A 15,037-nucleotide genomic window follows, 5' to 3' on the forward strand; every position below is an offset into this window, starting at 1 on the left:
GGTTATTTTTCTCTGGTTGCCTTGTCAACATAGGAGAGATTCTCTAAACTAGACTCTAACAGAAAACATGGCTAAAATTTAGACTGGTCTATTGTGAGAAACAGAGGAAAATGTTATTGTCATGCATAATTTTGAAGGCCAACACTAACACTTTTGGTATTCCAGATAATTGGGCAAGGAACAGAGAAAAGTTGGGAGCCTCTTCTAAAATACAGGGGTGGGCAAAAATTGGTTAAATTACCAGCTATCATTTAAAAGATAAATCATAAGTAAGGATACTAAGTACTAACAATAAGAAGAAGAAAAAATACAAATAAATAGTGCAATAATTAATGAATAAATAATAATACAAGAATAAATTCTATTCTGTATACTCACAACTGTAAACCTACTTGTGCCCTCCTCGTATGTTGAAAATTTGAAACAAAAAATGCTTTCTTTACTACCTGTGCACACATGGTTTCGTTTGAATACGCATACTTACGAGAGTTTGGAATGGATTTCTTTCTTCATCCTTGACTAGTTCCTGGGAGATGTTTTTCTCTCTTCTCTTTCAAGGAAGTGGGTATAGACTGGGGAGGGGGAATCCAGCTTGGCAAACAGTAAAACAAATGTAGCTATATAAAATGTAAGTCATCAACTAAGGACTATCATTCCACATCTTAACTGTTTTCATCTCCATAGTGATTGCCCAGTGGACCTTTTACAGCGGCCTCTGACTAGTTCAGTCTGCCTCTTCACACCACCCTCTGTTTTACTGAGCATTGTGTGTGTGTATGTGTGTGTGTGTGTGTGTGTTTCCGTAGTGATTGCCCAGTGGACCTTTTACAGTGGTCCAGGGTTATTACCGCGGCCTCTGACTAGTTCAGTCTGCCTCTTCACACTACCCTCTGTTTTACTGAGCATTGTGTGTGTGTATGTGTGTGTGTGTGTGTGTGTGTGTGTGTGTGTGTGTGTGTAGTGTTATACATCTACCTAAAGTCCTTTGGTGTCTTCCGGATACAGTTCAAACCAAACACAACACAGACCCTCCTCCCATAACCACTTCTCCCATGCATATGTCATGGTCTAGTCATCTTGAGCAATTTGTTATTCTCTGCAGGAATCTGACGTTTTTACCCTCTCTGTGTTTGTCTAACATTGTTCTCTGGGCAAGTTTGTCTCTGTCCTTTAATGCCCAGTGTGGCTATTTGCTGCTGCAGGAAGTCCTCCTGCCTTTCCCAGGTAAGGTAGATGTTCCTTTCTCTCTACTTATCAAAAAACACACATCTACTTAGTGTGGCAAGAACCTCCAGACATAAGTCAGCATCTCCTCTGTGGTGGGTAAAATGCTGTCTACCAGCAGATCTGAGTGCCTCCCTGCCACCTCCCTCCCATGGGGCACTCCGTCCTTCCAGGTGCCTTGTCCCTTCCCTCCTGCTCCAGGAAGCCCCTGCTGGTGCCTCTGCCGCCACACAGCAAACTTGGGACAAGAACTCATTTTTTTCTCCTATGTGAAATAAGGTTTGAGAAACAGTTTGCTAGAGCAGATGCCTCTTGTAGGAAGTACCACATGTTTAGGTTGGAAGCATTTTTAAAACATGCTGTGCCGGTCACACACATCGGAGAGACTAGTTACAGGTGGTTTCAGAGCTCAGCGTCCCCCTCAGGTTGGCACAGAGCTCTCAGGCTCTCTGATGGAGCAGACATTGTCCAGGCAGCTGCACTTAGAGAGGCAGGGGTACAACCCCTGCTCCAGCTGTGAGCTGAGTGGTGTCTTACAGGCAAAACAGTCTAGCCCTTTCTCTCTGGCCATTAGGTACCCTGTCCCACCAGGCGAAGGGTCATTGTTAAAGAAGGTGAAGTTTACCTTTGAAGTGGTGTTGTGAGATTTATCCCAGTTAGGGTTCCTCCCATTAGCCCTGGCTCACAGGCATCACCTGATCCACCCTCCCCAAACCTGGTGTGGAGTTTTCTCCCAATTTTGAACCCCAGAGACGGTTTCTTTTTTTTTCTTTATTTCTTTTTTATTATTGACACTATTACAGATATACCCATTTCCCCCTTTGCCCACCTCCACCCGGCCTCCGCCCCCCTGCCTCCACCACACTGTTGTCTGTGTCTGTGAGCTATGCATACTAGTATATGTTCTTTGGCTAATCTCTTCGCCTTCTTTTATCCAGGATTCTTTTATTTTTAATTCTTTTTTTATTTTGTATTTGGAATATCATTAATATAACATAAAACTCACCATTTTGAAGTGTGCAATTCACAAGATGATACAACCATCACCACTATCTAATCCCAGAATATTTTCTTCATCCTCAAAAATACCCATCCCCATTAGCATCAGCTTTCTACTTCTTACTCCCTCCAGCCTGGCAACCACTAATCTCTCTGTCACTATGGACATTGCAGATAACTGGAATCCTATAATATGTTGCCTTTTGTGTCTGGCTTCATTCACTTAGCATGTTTTCAAGGTCCATTCATGTTGTAGCCTGAATCAGTACTTACTTTATTTCTTTTTATGGGTGAATAATATTCGATTGTGTATATAGACCACATTTTGTTTTTCTTTTCATTGATTGATGGATATTGGGTTGTTTCCACTTTTCTGGCTATTATGACTAATGCTGCTATGGGCATTTACATACAGGTTTTTGTGGGAACATATATTCTCTGTTCTCTTGAGTGTGTGTGTGTATATGTGTGTGTGTGTGTGTGTGTGTGTGTGTACACACTCTAGAGGCCCAGTGCACAAAATCCGTGCACAGGTAGGGTCCCTAGGCTTGGCTAGCAATCAGGGCCGATCGGGGCCTTCTGGCTGCTGGCCGGGCCCTTCCTTCTGGCTGCTGGCTGGGGCCTCCCTTTCCCTGCTGCCAGCTGCCAGCTGAGGCCTTCCTTCGTTCCATGCCACCCCCTGTTGGTCAGCGCACATCATAGCAAGCGATCGAACTCCCGGTCTCCCGGTCAAACTCCCGAGGGGACACTTTGCATGTTAACCTTTTATATATATAGATAAAGTATATACCGACAAATGGAATTGCTGGTAACTCAGTATTTAATATTTTGAGGAACAGCTAGGCGGTTCTTCATTGCACCTTGGTGTCTTAGCTTCCTCATGGCACTGACCACATTCTGCATGTCATGCAGCTATTTTATGTGTCCTGGCTCCCTTCTCTTGTGGAGCCCTCCAAGGCACACACTGCCTCCAGCATTGACCTGCTCCACAGATAGCGTTAGGCCTGGTACACAGTGGCAGCTAAATAAATAGACTCTGTACGGGATCACATCCAAGCCAGCTGACTGGTTCCCTCTGGCTCTACTAAGAGCCAGTTATGCTAAGTAGTCAATATTCTCAGCACATAATATTTCTGGTTCCTAATGTTTGATGTGTTAGGAAGGGTTTAGTAATGTTAGTGATGATAATTATTGTACTAGAGGCCCGGTGCACGAAATTTGTGCACGGGTAGGGTCCCTAGGCCTGGCTGGCGATTAGGGCCAATTGGGGCCTTCCTTCCCCCAGCTGCTGGCTCCTGGCCGGGGCCTTCCTTCATTCTGCGCCACCCGCTGGTGGTCAGCACACGTCATAGCGAGCTGTCAAACTCCTGGTCGGTCGAACTCCTGAGGGGACAATTTGCATATTAGCCTTTTATTATATAGGATAACTAGAGGCCTGGTGCACGAATTTGTGCATGGGGGGCAGGAGTGGGAAGGGACCACGAGAGGTTGTCTGCCGGCTCCAAGGAGGGAGCCAGCCCTCAGCCCCCCTGGGGAGAGGGCTGAGTCTGCCACCACACATCCCTGGTTCCCCATCCCAGCCCAAGGCCCGAAGGTCCCAGCAGGGTTGGGAGAAGAGGCAACGGTTGCCGAGTTGGGCACAGAAAGAACAGACGCTGATGCCGCCCCACCATCATGTGGTTCCCCGCCTCCCGCCCTCCTCCTTCCCTCACTGTGCTGCCATCGCAGCAGGCGGGTGCCCCCCAGGGAAGGGAGAGGACGAGAGCGAGACAAACCCTTGTGTCAAGGGCTGACTTTCAATAGGTCGCAGCGAGGGAGCTTCTCTACTACATACAAAACCCTGACCCAGAAGCAGGTCGTCTATGAATGGTTTAGCACCAGGAGCCAATGGGGGCCAGTCGGCCGGGAGGAGGGTCCATGGGTGGTTGGTCAGCCACGGGAGGTTGGCTGTGGGAGTGCACTGACCACCAGGGAGCAGCTCCTGCGTTGAGCGTCTGCCCTCTGGTGGTCAGTGCATGTCATAGCGACTGGTGACCGGTCATTCCAGTCGTTCTGGTTGTTCAGTCATAACAGTTGCTTAGACTTTTATATAGATAGATAGATAGATTTATTTGTATTCTCTTAAATTCATGTTTTACTCAAAAACTTGTAGGCTTTTGAATCTTTTATTGGAAGTGCCAGTAGGCACTTAATTTTAAACTAACATAAGTTCTGTCGTCTTATTAGTTCCCAGAATAGGGTGAAATACCCTTTTACCATCAGGCACACGTTAACCTTAGCATATATTTTTGAGGGCTTTCCTAATGTTAATATCTGATGTTATATATTTTATATTTGTATAGTGTGTACATTATAACTTTTTGTATATTTCTATATGAAGTTCAGATGTTTTACTAAAACATTTTAATGAACAAGAAATAGTTGACTATTGTAGGGTAAACTGTTGTTGTACAAGTGATGGTAGTACTCCTGTGACATGGCGGAAGTCTTGCTAATCATACTTAAAGGGAAAAGTGTTTCCTTTCTCTCACACTTCTGACACCAAATGAATGGTGTTTTTCCTCAAACGTTTAATTTACCTTTTCCAGTTTATTATAAAGGATATTGTAAAGAAAGGGGCTGAAAATTCTAAGTTTCTAACCATGGCTTGATCTGTCTGGCAACCAATCCAGGAGCCCGCCTCAAGTCACCTCATTAGAACAAAAGGTGCTCCCACTGGCCCCAGCATTCAGGGGATTTAGGAGCTCTATGTCAGGAACCAGGGGCAGAGACAAAATAAATCTTTATGTCACAGTGCGAAAAATCAATATTGTTGATTGATTTGAAATCAGAGAATACAAAAATTAGAGTAGGCATTTTGATGTAAATGAATTCCCTTACATCCATTTTTGTTTCTGCAGTGTTTTCTTCGCTGAGCCTCGGCCTGCTTCCAGAACGATCCGCTACTCTAATGGTTTATGAAGATGTTGTCCAAATAGTCTCAGGATTCCAAGGTATGTTGAATATTTAAAAAGAGAACTGACAGTAACTTTGGGGCTGACTTCTCAAAATCTTATGAGGGACGGCTTATTGTCAGGTGGTAATGGCAGTGAATTTATCCAAAGCTGAGACACACCATCCATTGTCCCTGTCAGTGCACAACATGTTTGAATTTTGGTTAAACTATCCGTTGGCTGTGATCTTGTTTCCTGTAGGCTCAGCTGCTAGATGTTGAGAGATAAGAAGGGGCTCCACCACCCTGTCCAGACCACACCCCTCTCATCCCCATGGGACAGAGTGTTCGCCTCGTGAGGTCAGAGCCAGGACCCTGCCTGGGCCTCCCTGACCAGTAGGCAGGGTCACTCTTAAAAGGATCGTAAGCATTCAAACGTACAGAATTTCAGTTTTGCAAGATGAAAAGGTTGTAGAGATCTGTTGCAGAAAAATATAAATATGCTTAACACTACTGAACTGTACACTTAAAAATGGTTAGGATGGTAAATTCAATGTTCTAGATTTTTACGACAATAAAAACAACCCTCCCCACCCCCAACAAAAAAGGAAAACAGTTCATGAACACTGGAGTGTGGCTCTTCCCTCTCTAGTTTAGTCCATGCCACGGGCAGCGATGTGTGCAAGCATGACCGCATCCCTGGAACTTCTCTTGCAAAGACTTGTACAGAAAGTTGGTTGGAGTTGGGGTTGGCGACTGTGGCAGGACCTGTTTCATCGGAGGTAGGAGGAGGAAGAAAGTATTTGCAGAAGGAAAAGTGGGCTGACTCTGGAGAGGCCAGAGTTCAGGACCATGAATGCCAAGAAGGCGGGGGCGGGGAACAGTGTCGACCATTGTGAACAGGTCAGGGGGGATGAAGGCTGAGAAGCGGTCCCAGGGTTTGCACATTATGTAGTCATCAGTTGACATTACCAAGGGCAGCGAGTGCTGGGGGTAGAAGCCACATCACTGGGGCTTGGGTGGAAGGAGAGAAGGCATTTGCTTACGGGAATAACAGTTAAAGTCATGTTTTATTGTTATTTTTCTGGATGAGGGAGAAATGGGTATATATGTTGGTTGGGGAGAAAAAGCCCATAGAGTATATTGTTGATGAAGGCAAAAATAGTTGGTGGATTCACGTCGTGCAATAAAACAAGCAAAAGTTGGGATACTTGGATTGACCTTGGAAGAGAGCAGGGAGAGAGAGAAGACGGAAGAAAGGTTTTAAAGCACAAAGAGAGGATGTGATGGCCCCAGTGTTTTCCATAGAGGAGAGTCTGAGGATTTTGGAAATGGTGGTTGGAGCCCTACATTTGAAACAGTTGCTGTGAGGAAGGTGGGAGAGAGGCATCCAGAGAAGACAGACAGACTGTCCACTCCCCATCTCCTATCCCCACCCAATTACCTCCCTTCCTGAACGGTGGGGAATTTAGCGGCTCTAATACGTGAAGATAGGCTTAAGGACATAACACTCCCTCCACCCCACACATACCCACTTACACCAGGGCTTAAGGTAGCCTGGAGCCTTACACTCCACAGATGTTTCCTTGGTCATTCACCAGGCACAGGTCTTGCCTGTGCTCCATGGGGTGCATGTTTGGTCCCTCAGCAGACAAGTTTCCAGGTCTTGCTGGCCACAACATGTGTCAAATCAGCTGGGCCACTTTCCCTTGTAGTACACCAGCCCCAGCATGGCCCCTCTGTGGCCCCTACCCCAGCCACAGCAGATAGACCCAACTGTTGGGTCAAGGGTCAACTTCTCCTGAACAAAAAAGGAAGGCAGGCAGCAGAGGGAAAGAGGGAACAGGGATAGGGAGGGGAGAAATGTATCTCCCACTAACATACATAACATGTTAGAGAATAAGAGAAGGTACGAGAGAGGCAGGCAGGCACAGAATTGGGACGAGATCCCAGAGGCCCCTAAGAACTGGGAGCAACCTTGGTTGTGGTTCCAGGTCCTAGACCAGGGGTGGGCAAACTTTTTGACTCGAGGGCCACAATGGGTTCTTAAACTGGACCGGAGGGCCGGAACAAAAGCATGGATGGAGTGTTTGTGTGAACTAATATAAATTCAAAGTAAACATCATTACATAAAAGGGTACGGTCTTTTTTTTTTTTAGTTTTATTCATTTCAAACGGGCCGTAGTTTGCCCACGGCTGTCCTAGACCATCCCTGTCAGGCCTGGCTGGGGTGTTATCCGTGGGTTCAGTGTGATTCCCTCGTCTATGGTCTAGTGCAGGGGTGGGCAACTTTTTTGTGAGTGCGTGCCAAAACCAGCAAAATCTCTGACTCAAAATTCTTCTGCGTGCCAACCCTAATTTTTTGAGAACATGTTACGCCTACTTGATATCTCTTAAGGTGTACGTAGGTGAAGAACCTTGAAAAAATAATAAAATTCATTCGAGCGACAAAAACACAGTATATGATGATGAAAAATACATTTATTTTTTAATGTATACATGTACACTGATAGTCTGACAGAAAACTTTATGACTCCGTTTGATATTATCAGTGGGACTTCTGCTGCTGCATCACTGATAACAGAGTTTTTACATCAGGTTTATATTTCGTGACCTTCAGAGATATGCACGAGCTACTACTTCCATCCATCAGGCTACTCCTATTACGAGACTTAACAAAATTCATCACTGAGAACAAAGATTCACAAGCGTATGTGGATGAAACCAAAACACTGGTTGGATCTAGGAAGGCAGGGAGTGTTAAGGCAGAGGCATAGAAATTGCTCTTCCCCTCTCTCGTCAATCCGTGTCTGTGGTCTTTAGGATAACTTGTTAAGTAAAATTATTTATTTATCTAAGATGCACCTACACTGAATTTATCTGAAAAATAAAAAAGTCGATATTAAGAAAAAAATTGTAAATGGAAGATTATAAGAGAGGGTTTCATGTGCCAGCAAAAGTTACTGGCGTGCCATGTTTGGCACGCGTGCCAGGGGTTGCCCACCCCTGGTCTAGTGTAAGTGGGTTTCTGTTCCTTACAGCCAGGGGACCTCACAAAGGTCTCATCCCACCCATCTCACAGGGGCTAGTCCTAGACCTGGAAGGGCATACATATCCCGCCCTGTTCTGGGGTGACCAGCCTGTCACACTTTTGACACATCACTCTATCTTAGTGAGTGATTTGTCTACCTACTCATGAAACCTAGGCTTTAGCACCATTTTTAGACTGAAGAACAATAGAGAAAGGGAAATTAAATCTCAAAAAGTTCACTATCATTGAAAAAAGTATGGGGAGTAATGACTGTTATATGGTTGGGGGTGAGGAGGTGAAAAAGAAAGGGTTGACTTTGACTTTTCATCAAAAGTCAAAGGGAGGGCAGCAGGGAGGAGGTCCGAGGAGACAAGCAGATCATGTAGGGAGGGGAGGGAGGGGAGCAGGAGAAGCTAGCAGTTCCCAGCCTGGGAAGCAGGTTCATGTGGCATTGAAACTATGCAGACTGAGGAGATGACAGCAGGAAGACAGCACTATTCTGTGAAATCAGAGGAAAAGAAGACCAGACTAAGAAGAAATTAAAGTGGAAAGATATACAAATAAACAATTCTAGGCACATGGATGCTCCTATGTGACCGAAGGCTTGTTTTGGGGATGAGAAAGGGCACCGATGGTCTGGAACAGCACTGGTGCATGTGCCGCTCAGTTTCAGTGTGACCGGACTTAGATGGGGCTCTCATGACGGTGGGCACCTGGCCCTCTTGGGCCCTGAGGCTGGTCTGTTTGATGGAGCGGAGAACCAGCCATTTGAGAAATCTAATCGGTGATTTTTAGGAGTTTGGGGAGCATTGTGACCACCTTCGTCTACCCCACACGTCTATGTGGGCAGTTAATCCATTGGCTTCCATGGCCTCGCCTGTAGGAAGAGAGACCTAGGCTAGTTGGTCCTTCGAGCTCTAAAGCTCCCTTATTCTAGAACACGTCTAGATAGGTGTATCCCCTTAAAAGTTTGTGATCTGGAGGTAAAAAGAACCCTGGAGTAAGCATTAGACCAGTGATGGCGAACCTTTTGAGCTCGGCGTGTCAGCATTTTGAAAAACCCTAACTTAACTCTGGTGCCGTGTCACATATAGAAATTTTTTGATATTTGCAACCATAGTAAAACAAAGATTTATATTTTTGATATTTATTTTATATATTTAAATGCCATTTAACAAAGAAAAATCAACCAAAAAATGAGTTCGCGTGTCATAGGTTCGCCATCACTGCATTAGACCATCAACTCTGAGCAGGGCTATTGGGCCAGACCACCATGGTGGGGAGAGGGCGCCCCCAGCTGACCACATGGTCCACCTCAAGCTGGGGTAGGATATATGATGACCAGAATGTCAGGACAGAATATTGTCTTTAAGGAAGACACTTTATTTTAATTAGGAGAAATGAGAAATGTGTGCTTTCGTTGGTAAATGCTACAACTCCCAATTCTTTTACTTTTGTCTTGAAGTTTTTGCTGGGTTTGTACAAAATGACTTAACACCTTTACATCTTGCGACTACCGCCTCAGCATTAGGTAAAAACAGGTTCAGGTTTACAGGCAAAACATCTAGAGCAAAGTCAAACAGCGGATGATGTCACAAGGCAACTGTCTGAAGGGCCTGTCACCTCTACAGTCCTTCTGCACAGAAGAGTTGGCTTTGGTAAGGGGAGCATCACATTATTCCAAGAGCCTCATCATAAAATCTGCAACATAATCAGTCACAAATAGGATGCATCCCTCCAGCTAGTCTGGGTGCCAGGTGGCAGCTTCCCAGGAGGAAACGGGCTCCTTACTCTTGGGCTCTTGTTTGCACTGCTTGTCCAGGCAGGCTGCACATTCAATTCCTGCCTCAGCTTTGGTTGGGTCTGTGGTGTTCAACCAGATTTTACCAGACAAAGAGGATGTGTTTGCCGCCAAATCAAAGGGTATCGCTTGCCTTGTTTGTGTAAAGAGATTGTCATCTACTTGTTTCACTTACACGGACTTCGTTTCCCAAGATGTTACCCTGATCCATAGACAAATGCTGTGCAGTGAAAAGACCGCTCACAGATAGCACTTGGAAAGCTTTTTGTTGAAAAACCTAAATAACATCCTGTGTCAAAACAAATGCGACAATGGGCTATTATTTCTCTCCCCATAATAGCGCGTTGTCACATCTCAGTGTCCTGCGTGTAGTGAATGGGGTGGAGGAGCTGTGGTGAGAGCTGAGGGCAGGGGAAACCTGCTGGAACCTTACAGAAGCTCTTCCTCGTTTTGCATGGTCTAAAAGCAGAAATTGCTCCCTCGGGATGTAACTCAGAGGTGAATTCCTGCAGGTGCCCGGCCGCAGCCTCGCGTTCATTTCCAGAGGAGAGCCCTGCGGCTGCCAGAGAACACCAGCTACAGTGACCTGACCGCTTTCCTGACGGCCGCCGGCTCCCCCTCCGAGGCCGACAGTTTTCCATACTTGCGAGGATTAGATGGAAACAGAACAGGTAATTTGAGTCTCTTCTTTGTGTATCCTGGCTTCTGTGTTTGAATCTGTGTGTGTGGGTTGAAGTGTTGGTACTGAGTGGGAGAACGGAAGTGGCAGAGGGAGGGTGCTTTCTCCAAGTCCAAGTGTGTTCAAGCTGTTCCCTGAGGAATTTCGTCTGCACCACTGCACAGTGTTTCAGCGACTGTCCTTGAGCCTTTCTCCTGGTCCCAGCTGCCTTCAGCACCTTCTCTGAGCTCTCCTTTGGTGGAATGAATATATTTAATTCAGAGGAGTTTTTTAAACTGAAAAATTGTTTTTACGTATAAAATCAGAGCTAGAGGTTTTCCGCCCCTCTGTCCTCGGCCTTGCCCCACTTGCCCTCAGACCGTGTGTTTGGTGGGGCAGCCTGTCTGCCTCGCTGGCCTTGCAGAGATGCACAGCCCCATCCGCCCAACCCCGTGTCACAGCTCGGGGGGAAGGTGGTACCGGGGCTGATCCAAGATGAGCAAAACAGTGCCCTCCACGCCCAATAGATCAGAGAAAGTAAAAGCCATTAGCCAGAAAATTTGTAATAAATCCTTATCAGTAAAGACTGGAGACGTGTGCCTTCCACCCCTGCTCACGGCCAGCAGCATAGTTCATCAGGTGCTTGGTGCTGCCGTGGTCCCTCCTCCTTCTGGATGTGCCTTCCACCCCTGCTCACGGCCAGGTGCTTGGTGCTGCCGTGGTCCCTCCTCCTTCTGGTAACTGGGGTGGGGGTGGGGGTTCTGAAGTCCTGAATCGTTTTCTTGTCTCCCCTCTTCTTTTCCTGGACACTTTAGTCACAACATAAACTTTAAAAAAATGGAGGCTGTTCTGGGTTAAATCCTGCTTGGTTAGTAAGTTACTGCGTTCCCAGGGACACTTTCATTGAGTATCACCTCAGAGTGATTACATAACTGATTGTTCTGAAAGAGCTTCTAAACCTGCAACGTCTAATCCATTTTGTAGAATATTAGTAAATTACTGGTTACAGATCACAGTGACCTGGTGACTGGTCATTTGCTTTTCTTCCCTCTGCAGCACTTGTTTTCGGGAATCTTTCTTCTTCTTTTAATTTTTATGTGATGATAATGCAATTGATAGTCAGTAACCAGAAAGAGGCATGGTAGCCCTCTTACGTAAACATTATTGGGATAAGCGTTAACTTTCTCTTTAAATGCACAGCCCTAGGAGAAAACTCGTGTTTCGTGGAGAACATGATAAAGTGCAATCTGAGACCATCATGAAGTCTCCACCCAGTCTCCCTGACAAAATGGTGTGCAATCATAAACCCCAACTTGGAGAAATGACCTCTCTTGAATAAATTATGAAATCCGAGATGAAGGGGGAAGAACACAAAGACAGACTATTTCGGTAGTTTGTTTTCTTTAAAGATCACTGTTGTTTGAGAGGAAAGAGAGGTCTTTGAAAGGTTACATTCAGCTTCTTTTCCACTGAAATAACTAAGTTGACTCAGGGAAAATTCTTTGAGTGTGTTCACTGGCACCTGTGAGGGTGTGGGAGCCTGGACTCCATGAGGCGCCCCAACAGCTCATCAGCTGGGCACCCATCTCCAGGGGGTGCGCACAGTGTCTCCTCTGCCCCAGCGTTGTTTGCCTACTGTTTCATAAACCACGTCTAAGACAGTGGTTGGCAAACTGCGGCTCGCAAGCCACATGTGGCTCTTTGGCCCCTTGAGTGTGGCTCTTCCACAAAATACCACGTGCGGTCGCGCACGTACAGTGCAATTGAAACTTTGTGGCCCATGCACAGAAGTCGGTATTTTGTGGAAGAGCCACACTCAAGGGGCCAAAGAGCCGCATGTGGCTCGCGAGCCACAGTTTGCCGACCACTGGTCTAAGAGATTCAGCTTAGCGTGAGAGGCTGGACCACGTGTACTGGTGTGAGATGACAGGTCCTAACTAGAGTTCAGTGAAGGTGAACGGACGCCACAGATGTGATGAGAAAGTGCTCTGAAGGCTGGTTTCCTTGGAGCATCCCCAGGGGAGTTGTGTCCAGTTTAGAAGAAGCTTCTGGAATTGTAAATAGAGAAACGCAGCCACGTGGAGACTTCGGCCATGTCCTCGATTGCTCATCCCCTCCCATCTGCTCCCTTAGTGTCCTGACATCACATAGAACCACAGATCATGCCGGCACAGCACTATTCGGTCACATCCCCAAGGGGCTTTCTAGAAATTGCTTGTGCTAGTAACTCCCAGAAGACAGAGGGGCGTCAGTAAAACGACTAATGGGTGAAATTGTTCTGCAGTCAGAAAAGCTGGTAATGGATGCAAAGCCAAACAGCAGCTTAGGTGCTATCTGAGCAAAGCCCTTCCTGTTCCAAGGGACGAATCAGGCTCTGAGAGTGGGCAGTGGTGCGGCCCCTGGCCCTGCTGCTCGGCCTGACACCTCTCTACTGGGACATGACAGGAGCCAGGTAACATCAAAACAGAACAGAAAGGAAAGAACCTCTCATACACAGAACTCAGCATTTCATATAGAGTTACAGTCTCATAACAAGGACTGGAGGAGGAACAATTTAGCCTTTCAAAGTATGAATCTTTCCAGAATAAAGAAAGTGGGAGGGCAGAGGGAGGACTCTTTGAAAGGCATTTAGTGGGACCCTTTGAAAGGAGGCCTCAGCAAGCAGATGGAATTGCCTGCAGTGTCTTCAAACAGAGGACTTGTTGTTGTTAATCCTCACCTGAGGATATTTTTCCCCATTGATTTTTTGTTTTGTTTTAGAGAGAATGGAAGAGAGGGGGAGGAGGAGAGAGAGAGAGAGAGAGAGAGAAAGATGTGAGAGAGAGAGAGAGAAACATCAATGTGAGAGAGACACACCAATTGGTTGCTTCCCAACATACCCCAACCAGGTGCTGGGGATTGAACCAGCAACCCGGGTATGTACCCTTGTCTAGGAATTGAACGCTCTAACCATTGAGCAACACCGAGGGCAAGCAGGACTTTTAAAAGAACATCGAATCACATGAACTTTATGTGTATTGCATTAAATTAATGTGCCCTTTTCTGTAGTGCTGTACTTACTTCTGAATGTTTATAGCTGAACCCATTTCTTTCCATAGACTCTCAGGAAATCATCTAGCCCAGTGGTTGGCAAACTGCGGCTTGCGAGCCACATATGGCTCTTTGGCCCCTTGAGTGTGGCTCTTCCACAAAATACCGACTTCTGCGCATGGGCCATGAAGTTTCAATCGCACTGTACGTGCACGCCCGCACGTGGTATTTTGTGGAAGAACCACACTCAAGGGGCCAAAGAGCCACATGTGGCTCTCGAGCCGCAGTTTGCCGACCACTGATCTAGCCCAACCTTCTAGTTATTTTTTCTTTTTCAGATATGTTTTTATTGATTTCTTAGAGGGAGAGGAAGGGAGAGGGATAGAGAGATAGAAACATCAGTGAGAGAGGAACATCATCTATCACCTGCCTCCTGCACACCCCCATGGGGGATCAAACCCACAACCCAGGCATGTGCCCTGACCTGGAATTGAATCAGTGACCTCTTAGCCCACAACCCAGGGATGTGCCCTGACCAGAATCGGACTGGTGACCTCTTGGTTCCTGGGTCGATGCTCAGTGAGCCACACCAGCTGGGCCCAACCTCCGTAGTTTTGCAGATAAGTAAAACAAACCCGAGGAGTGAAGTCACTTGCCCGAGGCCACATAAGCAGTTGCTACCTGAACCCTGCTTCCTGTGCCTGAAATGTGCAAGAGAGTGGGAAGGGAAAATCCAAAGGGCCCGGTTGCCATATGTGGGAACCGAGGCTGAGCGGAGCAGGAGGAAAGGAAGGATGATGCTGTCTGGAGTGCTGTCTGCCTCTACCTACTACTTCCCTCTTCAGACTTCCTGCCCCAGGTTTAGTGAAGGAGGCAGCACTACTTAACTGAAAACATTATCTCTGAGTTGTTTAATACAGCGGATAGTAAGTTACTTAATTTCTCTTTAAGTTTTATCTCATCAGAGAATCTAACAGAACCTAGTGGAGAGGTGCACATTGTAGACCTGGCTTTGCTTCTGTGTTCCCTTTGGGCAATGCTCATATTTAGGCCTCTGTCCACAAGCTATTTTGATGAAATCTGGCAAATTCTGGGTTTTGGTTTTCCTAAAATGAAATGGCCAGACTAAAAGATTTCAGAACCTGAATCTATGACTCCAACATGGACCTTCGATCAAGTTCCCATTTCCATACTTTCCCTACATTTAAAAACAGATACAAGTATCCTATATGATAAAGAGGTGATATGCAAATTAATCCTCATGCCCTCACAAGATGGCTGCCTACGACCAGGTCAGCAGGGGGGTTAGTGAGGGACAACCAAACGACTGAACAAGCAGGCTCCATGGGGCAACCAGGCGGG

General features: G+C 46.3%; 1 protein-coding gene across 4 annotated transcripts in view; it reads left to right on the forward strand.

Annotated features, from left to right (window-relative positions):
* The window catches only part of FAM171A1 (family with sequence similarity 171, member A1), a 94,994-nt gene that overhangs the window by 46,984 nt on the left and 32,973 nt on the right, over positions 1 to 15,037 (forward strand). For all 4 annotated transcript variants that reach the window (XM_014549942.1, XM_014549944.1, XM_014549943.1 and 1 more), the window contains exons 3-4: positions 5,124 to 5,216; positions 10,500 to 10,658. In XM_014549942.1, coding sequence (XP_014405428.1) covers positions 5,174 to 5,216; positions 10,500 to 10,658 — 202 coding nt within the window. In that variant the 5' untranslated portion in view covers positions 5,124 to 5,173. The remainder of the gene's footprint in view (positions 1 to 5,123; positions 5,217 to 10,499; positions 10,659 to 15,037) is intronic.

Source organism: Myotis brandtii, unplaced genomic scaffold (genome assembly GCF_000412655.1).
Source record: "Myotis brandtii unplaced genomic scaffold, ASM41265v1 scaffold576, whole genome shotgun sequence".
Lineage (NCBI taxonomy): Eukaryota > Metazoa > Chordata > Mammalia > Chiroptera > Vespertilionidae > Myotis > Myotis brandtii.